The sequence below is a fragment of the Nyctibius grandis genome, chromosome 5 (genome assembly GCF_013368605.1).
Source record: "Nyctibius grandis isolate bNycGra1 chromosome 5, bNycGra1.pri, whole genome shotgun sequence".
In the NCBI taxonomy this organism is placed as follows: Eukaryota; Metazoa; Chordata; class Aves; order Nyctibiiformes; family Nyctibiidae; genus Nyctibius; species Nyctibius grandis.
The window spans coordinates 40,182,249-40,204,688 of NC_090662.1; the positions used below are offsets into that span (position 1 = coordinate 40,182,249).

General features: G+C 38.9%; 1 protein-coding gene across 3 annotated transcripts in view; it reads left to right on the forward strand.

Annotated features, from left to right (window-relative positions):
* TBK1 (TANK binding kinase 1) overlaps positions 1-22,440 on the forward strand; it is a 35,451-nt gene that overhangs the window by 6,166 nt on the left and 6,845 nt on the right. For all 3 annotated transcript variants that reach the window (XM_068400823.1, XM_068400824.1, XM_068400825.1), the window contains exons 3-16: positions 435-575; positions 6,611-6,740; positions 7,341-7,522; positions 8,344-8,504; positions 10,441-10,551; positions 12,310-12,489; positions 14,020-14,216; positions 15,278-15,336; positions 16,514-16,605; positions 17,037-17,138; positions 19,793-19,871; positions 20,750-20,871; positions 20,999-21,075; positions 21,439-21,478. In XM_068400823.1, coding sequence (XP_068256924.1) covers positions 435-575; positions 6,611-6,740; positions 7,341-7,522; positions 8,344-8,504; positions 10,441-10,551; positions 12,310-12,489; positions 14,020-14,216; positions 15,278-15,336; positions 16,514-16,605; positions 17,037-17,138; positions 19,793-19,871; positions 20,750-20,871; positions 20,999-21,075; positions 21,439-21,478 — 1,673 coding nt within the window. The remainder of the gene's footprint in view (positions 1-434; positions 576-6,610; positions 6,741-7,340; positions 7,523-8,343; positions 8,505-10,440; positions 10,552-12,309; positions 12,490-14,019; positions 14,217-15,277; positions 15,337-16,513; positions 16,606-17,036; positions 17,139-19,792; positions 19,872-20,749; positions 20,872-20,998; positions 21,076-21,438; positions 21,479-22,440) is intronic.

Genomic DNA, 22,440 nt, shown 5'->3' on the forward strand with positions numbered 1-22,440 from the left:
CTTCCAAAAGTTGGCTCTTAACTTAAGCAAGCCAAGATTCTCAGCTGTAGTAGGCACGTGTCTCTTACTGATTTGTGCAACTGGCTTACCTCCTGCTGAAAAATTATTTTTCAGCTAAGTTTACGGGTCATTCTTAAATGTGTAGTCTTTCTTATACTAACTATTCTTTTTCGAAAGCACTTTGTGGGCTAACACTGAGTTTCCATTTTGCTAGTCTGTTTGCTTCTAGTCTATATTAAACTAGACCAATATAGACATATTTTTTTTAGTAGAATCTTAATTTCCACCTTAACACAAAATACCAGTTTGAACTATTTCTAATCTGGGTATGCTCATGTGCACAACATAAGATCTCAAAATGCTTGGATAAGGGGTATGTGTACATTTACAATCATATGCTGCTGTTTGATTAGTAATTTGTTTGTTTTGAACAGAAAACCGGGGATTTATATGCTGTCAAAGTATTTAACAGTATAAGTTTCCTTCGTCCTGTGGATGTTCAGATGCGAGAGTTTGAAGTATTGAAGAAACTAAATCATAAGAACATTGTCAAATTGTTTGCCATCGAAGAAGAGGTAATGAATTGTTGTAGTTGTGGTCTGAGATGCATGGTGGTAACCACAGTAACTGTCTTTTTGCTTTGTCCTTAACTATAGAGGATGAAGTTACATTTTTAAAGGATGGTAACATATATGATGATACATCTTACCCAACCATCACCGTTTTTTGTTTTTCTTTCTTTTTTGTTGTTGTTGTTGAAAGAATATGCTTGCTTTCAGTGTTCAGGCACAGATTATGATTCTTTAAAGCCATCTCAAGAAGCCACTGTCTTAAGCTTTATCTTGAATTAGAATTTTTAAGCTATTTGCATGTATGAATATTTAATCCATACTGATAGTTGGAGGTCTTTCAATAATCTTGACAATTTTATGCTTTTGCTTTGCAACTAACAAAAATAATGACATAGGACATGTAGAACCATATGTTAGTATGAATTGCTGAAACAGACTGATCAGTTGAAATGACCTAGGTGCTGAGATTAGTAAAGAGGAAAGAAGGACAATTGCTGCTTTCTGCTCTTCTGTGCTGTATTTTATCATTTGTCCACCTATCAATATTGTTGTCAACCCTCTTAAGTGCCTAAAACTTGAGGCTTGCTTAATTTTTTTCCCCTCTTCAAGTTAGAATACATGAAACAAGATAAAGATTCACCTGTGCTTCTTTTGAAGAAGATCACTGTCACGGTTTAAAGCTGGGCCAGCTATTAACCTGGTGGCAGACGCTCTCTGTTAACCCTCTCCCCCCCCCCACCCTAAGGGAAAGGGAAAAGGGAGAGAGACTTACGAGTTGGAAAGTTAAAACAGTTTTAATAAACTATAGTAATGAAAAAGAGTATAATAAGAATAATAGAAATAATCAAATATATACAAATATATACAAAATGAAGATCGAGAGCTTGGAAATCCTCCTCAGGCAGAGTTGCTCCCCCAAGCACAAGCAGAGGGGAAAATGCAGTAGCTCCCCCTGCCATCACACCTGCAGGCTTTTAACTGGAGAATTGGCAAAGCTGGTACCAATCAGTGGAAGACAGGAGGGCCCCTCCCTCCTGGGCCCCACCTCCAGGAGGCAGTGGGTTAGTAATAAATAGGAAAGTGAGAATGATGTGTATGGGATGGAATACCTCACTGGTCAATCTTGGGTCACCTGCCCTGTCTGCTCCTCCCTACAGGTGCGACCCCCCTTCGGCTCTTCACTCATAAACAGTGAGGAATTTAGCAGTGACCTTGGTTTCTCTAAGACTAATTGGCCTGGTTTGGGCCAAACCAGGACATTCCACCCCTTATTCCATACCATTCACGTCATATTCAGATCACCACTACCTTTTCATTTTCAAATATATATACACATATCACTAGTTTATGATTCATCTTTATGCAAAAAGTTCATCAAGTTCATTTAGTTCAGGTTTGTGGGTTTCCATCTGGCTAGCAGTCTCTCAGGGCAGGAGAGATGGTATGAGTTTTGTCACAGTTCATGCCCACGGGTTGCAGGTTCAAAATGTCAGTCTCGAGGAGGTTACTGGACGCCACTTGCAGCTAGCTCCCGTCTCATCACCACTGTCTTAACCTGAAAGACACTTATGCAGCAACAACATACAGTTCAGAATTAAGTAGTCTCACCCAGAATCAGATCACCTTCAGGGACACATCAGACTTCACCATCTTGCAACATCACCCACCAAGTACATCCAGGTCCCTGAGCAAAAGCAATCCCACGAATGGGTTTACCTTTGCCCGTTGCAGGAAGAACCCAGACAGTTTTTCCCAATAGATTCCTTTCATGCACCACAGGGACTTTATCTCCTTCTACTGTATGTAGAAGGTCTGACTGAGCAGGGCCAGCTCGATTGATAGATCCCCTGGTGTTAACTAACCAGGTAGCTTGTGCCAGATACTTATCCCAGTTTTTAAAGGTTCCACCCCCCATTGCTTTCAGGGTAGTTTTTAACAGCCCATTATACCGTTCAATTTTCCCAGAGGCTGGTGCATGATAGGGGATGTGATATACCCATTCGATGCCATGCTCTTTGGCCCAGTTGTCTATGAGACTGTTTTTGAAATGAGTCCCATTGTCCGACTCAATTCTCTCTGGCGTGCCGTGTCGCCACAAGATTTGCTTTTCAAGGCCCAGAATAGTGTTCCGGGCAGTGGCATGGGGCACAGAGTATGTTTCCAGCCATCCGGTGGTCGCCTCCACCATGGTAAGCACATAGCGTTTACCCTGGCGGGTTTGAGGGAGTGTGATGTAGTCAATTTGCCAGGCCTCCCCATATTTATATTTCAACCACCGCCCCCCATACCACAAAGGTTTTAACCGTTTGGCTTGCTTAATTTCGGTGCATGTTTCACAATCATGGATAACCCGTGTAATAGAGTCCATAGTTAAGTCCACCCCTCGGTCACGAGCCCATCTGTATGTTGCATCTCTCCCTTGATGACCTGAAGTGTCATGAGCCCACCGAGCTAAAAATAGTTCACCTTTATGTTCCCAGTCCAAATCTATTTGGAACACTTTAGCAGCTTGATCCGCTTGTTGGTTGTTTCGATGTTCCTCAGTTGCCCGACTTTTAGGTACGTGGGCATCTACATGACGTACCTTCACGACTAGTTTCTCTAGCCAAGCAGCAATATCTTGCCACAGTTCAGCAGCCCAAATAGGTTTACCTTTACGCTGCCAGTTGCTTCGCTTCCACTGCTTTAACCACCCCCACAAGGCATTTGCTACCATCCATGAGTCAGTATAAAGATACAGCCTTGGCCACTTTTCTCGTTCAGCAATGTCTAAAGCCAGCTGGATGGCTTTTACCTCTGCAAATTGACTTGATTCACCTAGTCCTTCTGTGGCTTCTGTGACTCATCGTATGGGACTCCATACAGCAGCTTTCCACTTCCGATGCTTTCCTACAAGACGGCAGGATCCATCGGTGAACAGGGCATACTGCTTCTCATCCTCTGGTAGTTCATTATATGGTGGGGCTTCTTCAGCACGTGTCACCTCCTTTTCTGGTGGCATTCCGAAGTCTTTGCCTTCTGGCCAGTCCATGATCACTTCTAAGATTCCTGGGCGATTAGGGTGCACTGTGCACCAGTGTCTACCAAGGCTCGATACCTTTGTGGTTTTAATGTGCCAGGCCATCGAATCCACAGTCCAATAAACTCGGTTGTCCCTCTCCTCCACCTGGCTGGAGGCAGGGCCCCCCTAATTAAGAAATGGATTCATGCTGCTCACAGGGACTGGACCTTCATTTCTCCTATTCACACTTGGGAAAAAATGATTTGAGGCCCATCTACCCTGGCTGGGGTCCTGCTCACTGGTAACTGGAGCAGCCATCCGTCTAGAAAAATTCTCTCTGGTATTTCTTTTAGCTTGCAACTCACGTACTCGTGCCTGTAGGGTACTGGTAGGTTGTCCATGCCATCTGCTCATGTCCTCCCCATAACCACGCAGGGCAAACCACAGGATACCTCGTGATGTGTTCCGTTTCCTTTGAGCTGGTCCTGTAGGAGAGCGTTTTCTCCTAAGAGCTGCAACGCGCGCCTGTGTAGGTAGAGAGTCAAGTTTATTCTCGATCCTGGACAGTTTGTCTGACAGTTGTTTAAATGAGTCCTTGTTTTCCTTAGTCAGTTTTTCCACAGCCGAGATGCGTGCCTGCAGTGGGGAAGAAATACTATCTTCATACTGTCGCATACAGTTAGCCATTTCGCCCACACTAGGTCGTGCCATAGCATCTTCTCCCCATACTAATATTGACAATGTATGGGTATATGTCGGTGGAGCATTCTTCACAACCTTCCGGAACATGGATCGGTTGCATTCCACTTCATCAGGATCTACAGGATCTACAATGTCCCGTGGGTGTCTATAAATGATCTCTTGCACAGCTAGTTGTCTAAGGTAGTTAATACCTTTTTCTATAGTGGTCCATTTGCTTAGGTGACTCATAACATCATCTTTATAGGGATACCTGCTCTTTACAGCTGACAAGAGTCGCCTCCAGAGACTGACAGTGTTTGACTTTCTTGCGAGTGCCTTATCAATACCACCATCTCTGGACAGGGATCCCAACTGTCTGGCTTCTCTGCCATCTAATTGCATGCTATCTGCCCCATTATCCCAGCATCGGAGCAGCCAGGTAATAATAGGTTCACCGTCATAACGGCTGAAGTCTTTCCTTATATTTCTCAGGTCCTTCAGGGATAAGAAGTGGTAGGTTATCTCTACATCCGAGTCCTCCTCTTGTGATAGTTCTGCTTTAGAAGGACCTTTCTTCTGTGATGGGTCTGCTTTAAAAGGACGATTGAGGAAATCCCCATCTGTGTCAGGCCCTAACTCTGCCTGAGAAGGGCCCTCACCTGGGTCATATGATGGCTCTGCCTTAGAAGGCTCTGAGTCATCATCCTTCTCTTCATGAGCTGATTTCTTTCTGTATTTCTTCCTGGTTACAGGAGCAATTGGTACAGATTCGATAGATGCTGGGGTCCGAGTAGATGCAGTGGCTGTCATGGGAGTGCTGAGAGTCTGAGTAGCTGCAGTGGCCATCTTGGGGGGTGTAGCAGCTGTGGTACAGGCTGCCAAGGTTTCAGTGGGTTTAGTGGCTGTAGCAGTAGTACACACTGTAGGATCTGAGGTGGCTGCATAACACCTACAACTGTCCCTGCACCGATATTTAATCTTATCCCACATCAGAAACACATTCAGGACAACCAAAAATAAAAACATGCCACCTAGACAGCACCATCCTAATTTCGCAAAATCTAGTGGAATCAGCTTGGCAGAAAAGGAGAAGGTGCTATTTCCCGAAGTAAAACTGGAAGTGTAATCATTAACAGAATCAGCTAAAGGATGCCTGGAGCGTGCAGATGAAGTCGCTGCTACTGATTCGCGATTAAAGCTGCCCATCATTGTGTCACAGAGATGAGAGATCGGAATATTAACTGCCCAGTTTATCACAGCATAAATCAGTATCAAACCCCATACCAAAACAATACATTTCGACCAGTGCCCACTGCTAAACTGCATGTAAACATTCAAAAGAAGCAAGCAATAACACAGTGCCCACGGCAGGTAAGGCATCATTGCAATACTCAACTGTGAAAGAAACTCTATAAAAAGACAAGATAACACAGCATTCAAAAATGACATCACCATCTTCACTATCTGTTTTAACTTTCCAACCCCTCGTAAATCTCAAAGGAAGAAATCTGTTACTCTCTCAGCTGAGCTCTCTGGGTCTCCTCCCACCAGAGCCAGGATTCAACTTATCAGAGCAACCTGTTGGAGCTTGTCTCGAGCCCCACGTTGGGTGCCAATAAATCTATCAGGGTTTAAAGCTGGGCCAGCTATTAACCAGGTGGCAGATGCTCTCTGTTAACCCTCTCCCTCCCCCCAACCTAAGGGAAAGGGAAAAGGGAGAGAGACTTACGGGTTGGAAAGTTAAAACAGTTTTAATAAACTATAGTAATGAAAAAGAGTATAATAAGAATAATAGAAATAATCAAATATATACAAATATATACAAAATGAAGATCGAGAGCTTGGAAATCCTCCTCAGGCAGAGTTGCTCCCCCAAGCACGGGCAGAGGGGAAAATGCAGTAGCTCCCCCTGCCATCACACCTGCAGGCTTTTAACTGGAGAATTGGCAAAGCTGGTACCAATCAGTGGAAGACAGGAGGGCCCCTCCCTCCTGGGCCCCACCTCCAGGAGGCAGTGGGTTAGTGATAAATAGGAAAGTGAGAATGATGTGTATGGGATGGAATACCTCACTGGTCAATCTTGGGTCACCTGCCCTGTCTGCTCCTCCCTGCAGGTGCGACCCCCCTTTGGCTCTTCACTCGTAAGCAGTGAGGAATTTAGCAGTGACCTTGGTTTCTCTAAGACTAATTGGCCTGGTTTGGGCCAAACCAGGACAATCACCAGAATGGGATTTATGATCTAGTTACAGATTTTATTTTTCTCTTTTTTTTTTGAAAGTAAGATCCTGTGGTTATATGTAATTTCTGACATTGTTTTCACAATAGTCACAGATGTATGTTTTTTAATTTTTTTCAGACAACGACTAGACACAAAGTACTAGTTATGGAATTTTGTCCGTGCGGGAGTTTATATACAGTTTTAGAGGAGCCATCTAATGCCTTTGGTTTGCCAGAGTCTGAGTTCTTAATTGTTTTGAGAGATGTGGGTATGTAGACTTTGCTCTTTAATCTAATTCATTGATTGAAACGAACTCATACTTCTTTTGTTTATCTTGAAGCAAGAGATGAGGAATTTGAATGACTGTCAACTAATTGAACAAATGAATATGTTCATATGGAGTCACATCTTTTATTTATGTCTGTATTGGTATAGATAGCTGCATTAAGAAGCCATTTCTGTTTAAAGTGTTACTATAATTCTTTTTTGTTTGTTTGTTTCAATATTATTTGTCACATGTTGGACTGATTCCTAGTGATAATTAATCTCAGAAGAATGAATTAGAAAAATAATGAGGTTTACCTGTGTCTGCCTGTTATAAAATTTTCCTCCATTACTTTATAGGAAAGATGTTGCTGAGAACAAGAAATACTGTAATTTACCTGTTTAAAAGAAAAAAAAGGCAAAATGCTTAGAATATTCTCTGGTCCTGGTCTTTTTGTTAATTGAGTGTCCCTTCTCGTTCCCATTTCCCAGTGAGAAAGTAAACACATATGTCTTCCTAGCCTCAGTTACAATTCAGTGCTTGTGCAGTCTGTGTCAAGATGTATATGTAAACTCTGGGGTTTTTTTTCCTTTTTGATTGAAGTGGCTGGGATGAATCATCTCCGGGAGAATGGAATAGTGCACCGTGACATCAAACCAGGCAATATAATGCGTGTTATAGGTGAAGATGGTCAGTCTGTGTACAAACTTACAGACTTTGGTGCTGCAAGAGAACTTGAAGATGATGAACAATTTGTTTCTCTCTATGGCACAGAAGAGTATTTAGTAAGCCCATATGATTTCACTTTCTGTTGAAGAAATGTTTGAAGCCCGGGGCCCTTTGTGATGAGAGTTGAATAGGTGAAGGTTGGACTGTTGGGAATTAGTATTTAAACCTTTGTATTATAATTGTTTTTATAACTTTCTACCTTTTTCACCTTAGGTCATGCCAGTTCTTCTGCTGATATGAGCAGAGTAGCCTTTAAATAATTTCCAGGTCCAACTTCCACTGTTGCCTTGTGTGAAAGGAATAGTATTTTAGTTATTAATGTCTTTGCCTTTATCTCTGTAGATATTTTTCCATTTGTATTTGAGCTACTTGGATGATGTTAGGTGTAGTTAAGATTCATTTGACATCTTAGTTAACCAAAGAGAGGCAGGCAGAGAAGCATCAATACAATCATTTTAGGCATAATTTTCTTCCTGCCGTGTTTTCCCACATGTAGTATTGTAACTGATATTCTCCTCTGCTATGGATCTTTTTCCAGTTTGGTTCCTGTTGTTTCAAAATCATCTGGTGGAATACTGACTTTCTCCTCTTCTTTAGTGGTGTTTTATTCTAGTAGTCAATCTTTAGCTAAATTTTAAAGTATTTTTTGCAGACCTTTAATAAAAGTGGCTATCATACCTAGGAACATTTCTGTGATACTCTGTCAGAATAACTTAAGCAAATTCTATGAAACAAGCAAACTTTGCTTTCTGATTAAAGAGCTGGAAGTTTAGAATGACAAATTATCTTGCTGTGAAATGATAGATTGGGTTTTTGTTCTTCATATTGTTCATAAAGCAATTCTAACTTATTTTTTTCCTGTTCTTTTTCTCTTTAGCATCCTGATATGTATGAGCGAGCAGTTTTGAGGAAAGAGCATCAGAAAAAGTACAGAGCAACAGTTGACCTGTGGAGCATAGGGGTGACCTTTTATCATGCTGCAACAGGGAGTTTGCCTTTCCGACCTTTTGGAGGACCTCGTAGAAACAAGGAAGTGATGTAGGTAATTTAGAAGGAGAATTTTATCTGTTCATGAATTAAGTCAGTCCATGAAATGCTTTTTATCAAGAAATACTACACACATATAGTAAACGTTAAAGTAGTGAAAATATTTAAGGAAAAACATCCTTTAACTTTGTTATGGTTTAACCCCAGTATGCAGCTGAGCACCACACAGCTATTCGCTCGCTCCCCCTCAGTGCGATGGGGAAGAGGACTGGAAGGGTTAAAGTGCAAAAACTCGTGGGCTGAGATACAGACAGTTTAATAAGTAAAAAAAACCAAACAAACAAACAACAAAAAAAACCCACCCCTAAACCCAAAGGAAAGCAAAACCAAGAAAAAAAACATGCAAAAAAACCTAATTGCTCACCACCAGCCAAATGATGCCCAGTCAGTCCCTGACCAACTGCCACCCTGGCAAATTTCCCCCCCTCCAGCTTTTATTGCTGACCATGTCATATGGTATGGAATATCCCTTGGGGTCAGCTGTCCTGGCTGTGTCCCCTTCCAACTTCTTGCCTGCCCCCAGCCTACTTGCTGGCAGGGCAGTGTGAGAAGTAGAAAAGGCCTGAGTTGTGCAAGCACTGCTCAGCAATGGCTAAAACATCCCTGTGTTATCAACGTTGTTTTGGTCACAAATCCAAAACACAGCCCCATATGAACTACTATGAAGAATAACTCTATCCCAGCCAAAACCAGTACAAACATTCTGCTTCAATAAGGATTTTACTGTGTGGCACTTTAAGACCTGAATTAAGCATCAGAGCTCCCCCAAAATACTGATGTTTTTCCACGCATCTTTCCTTCGCCATGGCACTAGGCTGGTCTGTTGCAGTGTGGTGTATGTAACTGGGATATTCAGGCAAAATTATGGTATTCTGAAATGGGTTTTCAGTGCTGCAAATTTTTCTTGTCCTTTAAATGATTGTCTTCCCAGGCAGTCTTGAGATGCATGCACTACCCATGAGACTGACATTTTTTGCGTAGCATAGTTGTGGACTGTCATTGAAGATAACAGGGGTAGCTCCTGAATGGGAAACAGAAGTTGTGTCTATGACATGCTGGTTGGAATTGATTCCTGTTTCATCTTAGTCTAGTTCTATTTTGTTGTTGTTCTGTGTGCTGCATTTAAAGAATAAAGCAAGGTGGTACTTGGGAACTCGTTATAGGCCAATAACATCTCTGTTCTGGTACTCCTTGCAAAGCTGACTCCAGTTTTCTTAGTTTAAGGAACTGCCCATCCTGTGATTATCCCACAGGCATTCTTGTTGTATCTGCTTGAGAGATAAGCAAGGAACATATGTCTTGTATGTACTTAATCCTCCAAAAAGAGAAAGCACAGCTGAAATTTTCTGTTGCAAAAAGCCTGTTGCTCCTGATTGGTTTCATGAGAAATTTGAGAAATACTAGCCTGTTCGGTACAAAGTTAGACAATGCCAAATTGTATCCAAATTGCTAGATGTTTCCAAGTTAAATTCATTTCTCAAAGCCTACCTCCTGCTCCTTCTTTATCCCCAAGTGACTTTGTGGTGGCTGAACGTCATCTCTTGCCATGGAACATGCTAGAAGTTAGTCATGTAAATGCCTAAATTGAACTGCCTTGGAAATCTGACTTTGATTAATTAACACTTGTGAAAAAAACAGCTTCCTTCAGTGATGCCTGAAATTTCTCCTAAATTTTTCCCAAACCTGGGGTAGACAAAGTTGCTCCTCCAACATAGCCCGAAGTTTTTCCTTTTCCTTGGTTACTATTTTAGCACTACTCTCTGTCAGCTTCTAAGTGAAGCTTCCTAATTATTGTACCACTACAAATTTAGGCCAACCTGTTGCTTAGTTTTATATTATTGATGCCTCTTTGAGGATTAGTTACTAGACCTATGTATGTATAAGAAGTAGTAGCTGAAGTCTCTATTATTTTTATAATGTATCACAGGTATAAAATAATCACTGAAAAGCCTTCTGGTGCTGTTTCTGGAATACAGAAAGCAGAAAATGGATCAATTGAGTGGAGTTGGGAGATGCCTGTTTCTTGTAGTCTTTCAAAGTAAGTTTAAACTTCTCACAAAATGTTTCAATGCTACTTGATTGGGCTTTTCCGGTTATTCTCTCAGGACTGGGTCTTTGGAACAGAGATCTGACTGTTGCAGTTGTTTTCTCTGAACTCTTCAGAAGTTCAGCACAGTCTGCTATTAGGTTATCAAGTGTTTTTTCTTCTCATCTGTCCAAATAGTTTTATGACTGCTAATTTACAAATGAACACCCGAGAATCTGAATTGGCATGAGTAGAAGAAAGATTATTACTATGTTTTCTCCACCGTCAGGAAAGAGTAGGAAGATTTAATAAACTTTGAATTGATGGCCTCCTTTTCTTGCAAAAATGTGACTTCAGACATTTCAAAGATTAGGCAGTAGGAAGGAAATTGTAAGAAAAGACAGTTCAAGAGACTCGCATTCGTGCCAGAAAAAAAATCACATCAGCACATTTTAAACATATTCTCATAGGATCTTTAATTTTTTATCATCATATTTTTGCTTCGTATGTCCATAATACTCAGTGGGAAGAGCCATGGAAGGATCTAATCTCAGTATGATCTTAAAAACACCCCTCCCGTAATCCATTTACCTGTTTATCATCCTGAGACTTCTTCAGTACTTTAAAGTTTACTACTCTTTAATGGTAAAGCAAGAAAGAAATTGTTCCTGTGAACAGACTCTAGAAAACAAACTTTTCTTAAAGCCAAATATGTGGATCCATAAGGAGTGTAGACTGAAAGTCTGGTTTATATCAATTCATTAGTTTAAAATGTGCAGAAATTGCAATTTGTATATATTTTTCATGATACTGCTCAGTTGTTTCCTCTGCTTATTCCATATAATTGAAGTGCTTGAAATAATAAAGGAAGAAGATTTTTTTCATTAACCATCTGTTTACAGTAATGTTTTCAAGTAGCATTTAAACAGCATTTACTGTTACACTTCAGTACTAAAGTGAGTTTCAGCACAGCATCCACTGACCTTTAATGGGGCCATCAGTGTGCTTGTAAGCCATTGGAGCTTGCTTCAAAATGTTACCAGTTTTACCGCTGGATTCAGGTTTTATGCGTACATAATGTTAGAACTTTGAAAAAGTTCATGACAACACAGGAGAAGGATCCAGAAAGTTCCTTGCAATTCAGATTCTCAAAGTAAAAATACAAGAAATTTAAGCTGGCCTTTCTCCTAGAATAGTAATAACCATAAGGCAATAGTCGCACATTTTTCTTTGCAGCAGTTGAGCTGCACGCACAGAGGGCTTATTTAGCCCCTTCTCAATCAGGATGAATTCTGGTAGTGTTGACAGTTTAAATAATGAGTCTTTGCTCACCCAGCTGATTTTGATTGAAAGCAACATAGTGTGCTCACACAAGCAGCTCAGCCAGCAAACCATAAATGGCAGCAGCTTCCTTCAAAGTGATGAACTGTGGTAAGTGTGTGGGGTGAGCTGGGCAAAAGACTACTGCCCAGCAGTGGTAGAAGGTGACCTTAGCTCTACAATGTAGACTTTTTAACTTGCATGCCATTTTTCCAATGCTCATGGCATTGGAAAGAGATAAAGTATGTGTATTAATGAAAAACAATGGACATTACCATTGAACATCTTGTTGTTCAGTAGAGGCAAAAAAAAAAAAAAGCACTGGAGTATCCTTCAAGGGATAATAGATTTGTATTCATGAGACAAGTCAAATGAAGTATTGGAATTGGTTACAAGGTTGAAAAGATCCAAATGATCCAAGTTGTCTTATCTCTTACTGGTGTCCTCTAGGGGCCTGCAAGTACTGCTCACACCTGTCCTTGCGAATATTCTTGAAGCAGACCAGGAAAAATGCTGGGGATTTGACCAGTTCTTTGCAGAGACGAGTGACATACTGCACCGAATAATAATCCACATCTTTTCACTACAGCAGATGACCTTGCACAAAGTTTATATTCACAGCTATAATACGTAAGTGTTCTCTCTCTCTATTTTCATTACTTTGCTCTTATTCAGGCAAACAGTACCGTGACATCAGATCACCAGTGTTACAAATTCAGTAGCTTTTCCTTGGCGGTTTATCTGAGGAAGTGAAAGCTTGTAATTCTCCTGTGTAGTCGCAGAGCATAGAAGCATGTTGACCAAAAATAAAAATAAAATCATTGAAGGTCAAATCAACTGATCTTAAACTTGGTCTTAATCAGTGACAGAACACAGACTTAATTCTTGACGTGTTACAATGTGTCTTTGTTCTTAATGGATAGCAACTCATCCCACATTTGTATGTGTCATTTACAAAGTTGTTTTCCAGAGATTGTGTTCAACTGCTCTCTTTCTTATCTTGTCCTCAAGAATACAAAATGCGCACATCATCTGTGTCTGACATAAAACTCTCACAGAGGTTCTGAAGTTGTAATTCGTGCAGTTTAGGATCCTGAGTTATATGGAGTTCACTGTTATGGTCATTAAGTGCAGATGTTAAAAGCTGTAAAGTCTGGTTTACAGTTTGATACAAAAATAAGTGCCTTTTCTGTGCCTTATTACAGATAATACAGAGCATATGTTATTCTCTAATATGCGAACAGATGCACTTATTTCATCAAATGTTTAAATACAGTTCTGGCCTTTTCCAATTTTTCTTTTCTAGTCTGTCATTTGTATTTTGAGAGAGCCCAAATACTATTTTTGCAGAGAAATCTTGCTTGTAGCTCAAACTGCTATTTGTACTTTATTTTTTTAAATTTATTTTATGATTATTCACCTTTATGATTATTCATATACTAGCTGTAGTATTAAGAAGTGACAGCGTACTAGTGCTGCACAGGAGGTAAATTGGTCCTTCCTGTTAGTGTACTTAAGGTTTTTCTTCTTTGTGGGAGGTTTTATTTGTTGTTTGGGTTTTTTTTTTTGGGGGGTGGGGGGAGGACGGTGTTATAGATTCTTATGCCTTGTATCCACTGATTGCTGGAAATAAAATACCAAGTGTCTTTGGTCTTCCTTATCACTGCTGGTTTTAGGAGATAATCCTGGCTGTCTGTTAGTTTACCAGGCTGAGTTTAAGGTGTGTGCTTTTTGACATGTAAAACACCAGACTGTTCTCTTGGAGAGATCATCCATCTCTTTTGAAGAAATGGGTGTGCCTGAGAAAACTAAAGTATGCTTCCTTCCTCTCATCTGGTGTTGCCTGTTTTTACTGACCTTCAGACTTCAGGCCAAAGAAAGTTTGTTTACACAGACATGCTTTGGTGGAAAATCGGAGGTAGAAAGGGAAGTTTGATATTGTGCAGGAAATAGCCTTTATTTTTGTAACAGAGCAACCTGGAGCCTTAGGCAGTGTGCTGCTTTTTGTTCTGCTTGTAAGTCAAATGCTTTGTGTGTAAAACCAGTTCTTAATTAATCAGAAGTAAAAGGGATTTTTTAATAATTATATAATACAAAATCTGAATTGTTGAACTATTTTAGTGAGTCTAACTACTACTGAATATATTGTTTGCATTATAGAGCTGCTATATTTCATGACTTGGTCTACAAACAGACAAAAATACCATCTCAGAATCAAGAACTGATATATGAAGGTCGGCGTTTAATACTGGAGCCTGGAAGATTGGCACAGCACTTCCCCAGAACAACAGAGGAGAACCCTGTCTTTGTAGTAAGCAGGGAGGCTGTGACCATGGTCGGATTAATCTATGAAGAAGGTATAGGAAAGTAATTTCCCCTTTCTAATAGCTATCTTTTGTAAATAGTTGGGGTTATTTAATTATCATTTTATGTCTGTTATGTCTTAGAAATAGTGTTTGAAAATTTTCTCTGTTGATACCTGAAGTTCTAAGTATGCAGACCAATTTTTTTCAAAAATGCTGAGTATCCAGCATATTTTTACAGAAACAGTAGCTGCTTGTAATGTTCCTAGTGTTGTGAACCTGAGCGTTTGTGTGTTAAGAAGTAGTGCTGCATATGGAGTTCTGAAATTTTTTGAAGCACGACACTTTTAACAAGTAGAAAGGAACATTATAGAATATCATTCAAAGCTGGTTCTTTTGTTCCATTACTCACTAAGTGGAAATTCAAGTTTTGCTTTTTTTTTTATTTGTCATTATTGTGGTAAGCCTTTCAGTTAACAGAGGAGGTCTTAACAATCTACCTTTGCTTACAAGATAAGGTAATGCCATAAAAGAAAAAAAAAAAAAAATTAAGTTTTTGCATTTCATTTATCGTTGAGAGGCTTATAGAGGGCCCTATGCCAGAGCCCTTTTTTATAGGAGATGAGCTGGAGGACATGCCTCCAGTGAGAGGTCAGTGTTGCTTTTGTCAGTATGTCCTACACACTGACTGCTTGGGCCAGCTGACACTCACATAGAGGTGCTGAAGAGTGTGGGTAGGTGAGCTGTTTGTGGAAGGATCCACAGAGCCTTTATATTGTGTCAGAGCTTTATGAAGGAGTCAATGAGCATGAGAACAAAGGAGATTCAGCTGACAGAGGCTACCCTAGGTTTTAAAAAGCTATTTGGTGAAGTCCTGCCCTTAAGAGTCTCAGTGAAACTAAGCAGCCATGAGATAAGTGGGAATGGTCCCCCATGCAGGCAAACATAGGGCTGAGGAACCACACAATATTAAAAGGCTTGGCAGTAACAGATGAGATGAAAATCCATGTAGATACACATAAAAACAGTATACAGGGTGGGGAGGGGAAACAGTCTGAACTTTTGAAGTCTCTTATGGAAAATAAGAAAATACAGATGTTTGATTTATGTTTCAGTTTTACTTCCTAAAGTACATCAACGTTATGATTTGGATGGGGATGCCAGTATGGCTAAAGTGAGTAATTATGATTTTAATTTATATACCTGTCTCAGATAATGACACTGAAATGAAAGCTACTTGATTTTCAGATGAATAATGTTAATGAAACTATTTTTAATATGCTGTGAGAATTTTGATTGACAGAAATGTATTTGTTAACAAGGGCTCCAAAAGTATATTAAAGCCATACTTTGTATACAAAACATGTTTGTCTATTTTTTAAAAAAAGAACAAACCCCCAAAATAGCCTTCTAAAGTCCAAGTGCTTTGTTACTGCATTATTCAGTGATGGGGGGAATGGAGCCTGCCAATTTGGAGTCCTGAAGTTAGCTAGAAGATTGATAACATCCCCTGTGATGGTGCAAAACTTGACGTAAGAAAACTAACGTTAATCTTTCTCTCGATAGAGAGGAGTCTCTAGGACTCTGCAGAAGAGTGGATTTCTGTTGCGTCTCTTGCAAATTTTCAGAATCTGTGGGAGACAAGTAGAGAATGTTTCATTCTTGTGGTCATTTTTCTAAAACTACTGAATGTATGCATTGCCGTGCTTTGACTTTGTGACCACCGTTTATACTATGCCTATTAAATACCGTCTGCTGAGGAGCCTTGTATTCAGGCATGGTAGTCCTGAAAGCGTCTGTCTCTTTGAATACCAGAAGCCTTTAATAAACAGAAAGTCAACATTTGATAGTAATTATTTAAAATATTGTAAATTATAATTTCTGAAACTTTGTTCACAATTCTAAATAATGCAGCAAACTTGTAAGTGGAATTAGGTGAATGAAGATAGTCCCTAGCCTTAGAATTTAAAAATGTACATTTTTTACAAGTTTCTTTTAATGTACGTGTTTAATTTCTAACCTATTGAAGAAATGTACTTGTGACTTTCCAGAAATTAAAGTAAATCCTAAGAGTAAGTGGTGTCATTTTTATTTATAAGAGACTTATTTTCATCCCTAACAGATATTTCAGCATAACTGGAAAAACTCACTACCATGTTTAGCTCTGTCTCCGTCATGAGTGTTTGGTTATCTCCCGACTAAAGTTTGGGCCAAGTTATGCATTTTAAATGACCATCTTCATGTTGCGTGCTCTTTAATTAATCTGTGTTGCTTTGTGTGATTAATTTACTCAAAAAAATTGTTAAGAGAATGCCAGATTAGTACTAATATTGTTTGTTTTTTTCTATCAGACAGTAACAGGTATCGTATGTTATGCCTGTAGAGTTGCCAGTTCTTTGCTACTTTACCAGGAGCTGATGCGAAAAGGAGTACGATGGCTAATGTAAGCAATTGATTGCATGTCATTGTGCTTTTTTTTTTAAATTGAGATATGCCTTGATTATCAATACGTAATTCTGTGATCTCCCAGTATCTTGGGAGGTTTTCTTTACTCCTTGAATATGAATAGGCTTTCTGAATTTTTTCCTTCTTTCTGTCATTAAGGAAACAAAAATCATTTTTTTCTGACAATAAGGTTTAGTTATCTGCAATTTCACTTTCTTCTGTGGGTAATTTAAGTCTAACCTTGGTAACATGCAGATACAATTGAGCAGCTTGCACAAGATAGTTTTATATGAGGATTATACTAATGCATCTCTAACTGAAAGCAATTCTTACTAGCAGTTATTACTGTAGGTATATTATTGTAATCCTGATTGCTGGTGAGATGGCAATTGAGTACTTTTGTTATAGACTAATGCTTCATTTTTTTAGTGAAATAATCAAGGACGATTACAATGAAATGGTTCATAAAAAGACAGAGGTTGTTATCAAGCTGGATTTCTGCAGCAGAAACATTGAGAAAGCTGAGAAAATGTGAGTAGAAGCACTACACTGAATGCATTGATTTTTCATTATCATCCTTAGTGACAGTGGTATTTTAAGTTATGTTTATTTACAGGGGTTTTGCATATAAAAATTAAATTTGAATCGGCATGGATTTGCTGATGGCAGTGACTTAAGCAGATTTAGTAATATGCTTTACTCAAATTAGAGTGTTCATTTTGCTGCTTAACCTAGTGGGAACAAGTAATTACTACAGAGGAGTAATTGTATGTGTTCTTTTTCTCCCTTCTTCTCTGACTCAGCTCATTCGCTGTTGTTGACTTTAGAAGCTATAGTAAAGCCTGGACAAAGAATCGAGTAGCTTTCCTTTCATTAGTGCTTTACTGCTTTTGTCACTGAGTTTGCTTGTGTGTGTTTATTAAGGATGACTTTCAATACTGCCCCTTTCACAGCTTTAAGACCGTAGCATTTGCTGCATGGAAGGAATTTTAATGTTGAAATATAACATAGACCAACTGCAATAACCTGTCCTGCCCTCCCCCCCCAAAAAAACAAAAAAACCCAAAACACAAAAAAACAAAGCTGCATTAGGATATCAGTAGATTACAGTGCTTGCACATAGGGATGCCAAAAGTAAATTGCACAGGAAATTCTACTTCTGTCATTTTTTTAAGTGCCTGACTATTATGTTATTTTTGTCTATTTTGGTTAATTCAAATGGCAGACTCTGTATCACAGAATCTCACTGTTGCCCATATGGACCCATTTAGATCTGCATAGTAGAAAGTTTTTTAGAGCTTTTTCTTTAAAACTGACAACATTTATAATAAGGAGCAAGTAAAGAATTGTTATATTTTAGCATAGGAGACTTCCAAGTTTCAAAGACCACAGAAGACACTTATTTCTCTTATCTTCCATTCCAAGGAAGCAAATGTTTTCCAGTAGCCAGACTTTTCTGCCTTACCTCTTTCAGTCAAGTGCTGTCTGTAGGAGATGGGATCGCACCATTGAATTCTCCCTCCAAGTTTCATTTTTTCTCTCTCCCGATCTTTGTTTTATCTCCAAGTCCCACTCAATGTCCAATTCTCAGTCACATTCTTTTCTACTTATAAAGTGTCCTTTCAGTGTTTTGTTCAGTCTTTCCACAAACTAGCATTAGCTCTGTCTTTAAGGCGTTTTATTCTTACACAGTCTGATACAAACTTTAAACCCCAGCTCTACACAGGACTCTCCAATGGGTAGTTTTCTTATTCAGCCTACTGCCAATCTCCCCCAAATGCTGTCTTGGTCATAGGATGCTGTAAACTTGCTTCCAGGCTGATCTGAAAATGCAGATGCCCACAAGATGATTAACGCACACATGTAGAGCCACTGGGTTTGCAGAGAGTAGACTTAAGAATAGACTTAAGTCACGTTGGAGCTGCTATGCGTGGGGAATTGAACAGCTTGTATGTGGTAATTAAGGATACACAAGGATTTGTGAGATTTGCTGTGTGCATGCCAAACATGTACAAACTGACACACCTGGGCTTTAAGGTACTTGCTTTAAAAAAAGAAAAAAAACACAAGAGTGAAACTAGCAAAGTTGATAACTAGCAAGATAATAGTATACCTGGGTAGCCTAGGTACAAATCATCAGGGCTGTAATCCAAACTCTTCTTCAAGACAGTTTACACTAGTTGACAGGACTGGTTCATGTTCACTCTGTATTTGGTTCAGATAGCTTCTTCATGTGTTTTGCCAGGTCCCCACAGAATAAAGCCACTTAGAGCTCAGAAGAAACCATTGTAGGTTCTGATTTCTGACTAGTTCATTCAGCAGTATCTCAGAGCAGCAATTTGAAAAAAAATTATGCTTGCTTGCGAACTGGAATGGTTCTCATGTGAAGAGAAATTTGCTACGTGTTTGCACGGGGTTTTTCAGTCTGTTATGAAGGGGCAGGATTTTCAGTTTATTTGACTTCAGAAGACTTTTATGGAGTTAGCGAAGGACATGTCCTCTTGTTTGTCCTCCCTTTTCAAGGCTAAGCTTCAAAGCATGAGAATGCAAAGCTTTTATTTGAAAAGGTAAATGAAGTATTGAACTTGAGCAAAGTATGTATTTTTTGAAAACAGCTGAGCTGGTTTTGGTGGTGTTTTTAAAAATGTGCCTGAGACTCAACAGGAAAAATAACGTCCCGAATGATTTGGCACTTGAGCTATGGTCATATGGAAAGTATCAATAGGAACAGATGGTGCTACTAACCCAGCCTTTAAGGTTTTGGTAATTCAACTGACCCAAGGTTTTGGTAACTCAGTCTTTCCAATAAGTTTCCACAGAAGAGCATTTTGGTGCACTGGAGTATTAGTTAGTCTTGACTACTTTAAGTAACTTTTGTTTGGTAACTTTTTAAAAATTATTTTATGAGAGGAAATATTTTTCCACTGCCTATCGAGTACAAGTAAAATGAGAATAGAGTAAACAAGTCAGGAATGGAAGTTTCAAACTTCTTTTTAACAGTTCAAATATTTCCATTATTAATGGCCACTTAAGGTTGTCAGTGTTTCATGGCTGTTGCTTGACAGATACTGTATTTCATGTACAAGAAAAGGTAGTTATTGTTACACACTCGGTTCAAGGAATATTTTGAGTGTATTCACTGCTTGTTTATTTTCTTTTTTAACTGTGCTTTCTTTTGTGGTCAGATGTGAGAATTTGATGCAGATCAACTTGGAAGCATCAGAAGTGGATGAAATTTCAGAGATACATACAAAACTGTTGCGTGTAAGTATCTTACAAAGCCTGCATCATTCTCAAAATGGTATTTCTAAATAAAAAGCCAAATACGTGATAACACAGGATTTCTGTGAATAACAACTCTGAATTTTCAAAGTAATTTCTAGACTGCCAAAGGTTGTTAAAATGCCCGTACTGAGATGTGGATATCTTTCTGAAAAGAGAGTAAATCCATTTATTAGCCCAGTGTAGTGAAAATAAGTTGTTGTTCCTGAAAATACATTCTCATTTTCTAAAATATTCAAGTAAAAAATTATAACCATGAAATATATTTTACTTTGCAGTTTTTCTCCCTTTCCTTAAAGAATTTTAAACTACTTTGTTGGCTTTCTAAAATGATACATACACGAACACACTTCAGAGTGATCTGCTTTGAAATTTGCATCATGTTTCTAGACAAGTAAGGAAAAATTGAAAATAACTTTACACACTGGTGTCCTGGGAGCAGGTATAAAGTTCTGCATTCTAAAACCAAAAGGTGATTAGTGCATTTTTATTTTGAAGGTTGCATGAACTGCGGAGAAAGAAAGGTATGAATTATGTGGATAGCCATTACACGAATTCTTAACAAACCAAAAGAACAAGTGTAGAAGTAAATAGGGAATATATGAAAGGTAGAAACTTATTGTTGAAAGAAAATAAATATTAACTAACAGAAATGCCAGCATCAAAGATGGTTCTTTCTTTAATAATACCATGCTTTATCTGCTTATAACAAAGTCTGGGCAGATAGTTGGGCATATTTCTTTAATGAAGGTCAGTGAAACAAATGGGCCTACAGTATTACCGTGCTCAGTCTGGTTTTGGCCTTAAGTAATTTTTCACTTTACCCAGTGATAAGATTGTACTTTCTTGCTCTTACATAGCTCTCCAGCTCTCAGGGCACAATAGAAACTAGTCTTCAAGATATCAAAACCAAACTTTCTCCTGGTGGTTTACTGGCTGACACTTGGGCAAATCAGGAAGGCATGCATCCAAGAGACAGAAAGTGAGTAACTGTATTAATTGTTTTAATATGTATTGAATTCTACATTGAGTTGTAGTTCATAAAATTCATTAATAGGTACTTAAGTTTATATATAAGATATCTCATTTTCTTCCTTTTCTCACTCTAGTCCAGAAAGGCTGCAGGCGCTGCTATGTTCCATCACAGATATTTATTATCAGTTCAAAAAAGACAAAGCAGAGCGAAGTAAGTAACTTATTTGATTCACTTTTAACATAAACTGTAATGTAAAGGACAGGTCAGTCCTTGTTCCACTAGGATATTTGTGGTAGGAATGGAGAATTAGTCAGCAATAGTGAATGTGTCTGTAGGTCTTTCTTAGTGAGATGCCATCTTAAAGCCCATATGAATGAAACACTACTATTAATCTCATAAATTTGAATTGCAGAGAGACTGCAGAGGAGAAAAAAAAAGTAAATGACCACTTTTACCTATCAGGATAGGAGAAGGAAATCATATAGGAAATGGGTAAACTTTGTGGAGTTTTACTTAAATATAACTAACAAACAGAATTAAACTAGTAATGTCTGTCATCTGCTCTGATCCTAGGGCTTCCTTATAATGAAGAACAAATTCACAAGTTTGACAAGTAAGTTTTGAAGTTGCCTTTGGGAAATACCATGATTGCTTTCAGGTCCTTCAGGTGCTCTTGCCAATAACCCCTTCTGTTGAATTTTATTGTAAATTATAACCTCTTTAGGATTGCTTCGTAGAAAAATTCATTTAAATATCTTAAATACATAGAGGTGCCAGCATATGATAATGAGGTGCTTTCTGGCAGTGGAGTTTCTTTACCGATAGACCTTCTAAATGGAGATGTGAAATACCTGTTTGCTGTCTGGGCGTAACTGTCTTATAGGAAGTACATTTTCTTTTCCTGTTATTTTAGGGAGGAAAAAGCCCTCAGTAAGAGTGAAGGGACTTTGTAATTAAGGTGGAGATAATTTTCTACAGATTAATAAAATATGGGTTAGCTGAATGAAATCCTAGAATGATGTAGTCTTCCAGGAAATATAGCACACAAAAAAAACTTTAATGCAGTTCTTTATGCCTGTTTAAAATTGTCGCTTATGAGAGGTGGCCACATTAAGTGTCTGTATGTAACCTGGGTGTGTAGACTCCCATTAGGCTCCACTGACTCTACCGACTAACTCTTGAGCAACTGTAAACAGCTGCTCTGCTCATGCTGCTATACTTGTCTCGGGATCGATTCAGTTCCTCATACGCAGATGCCTAATACTATTTAAGTTTCCCTAAGGTATCTGAGACATGCTCTGGGACTGGGAGGTAGGACACAAGACAAATTGGAAACCTACACCTTTCCAGATAGACAGTCAGAAGCAGGGCAGGATATCCTCGTGCATCTCAAATGATGCTACATGCTTATGTTTAAGTAATTAAGTTATTCTCCTAGTGGCTGGTGAGTTGAGTGGTTCCTTGGACTTTGCTCAGTGCTATATGAATTTAGACACCACTTCTGTAATTTTCTAAAAATTCTTGCCACTAGTGTGGCTTCACTGACAGCGCAGAAGGCACTGGTATTCGCACAAC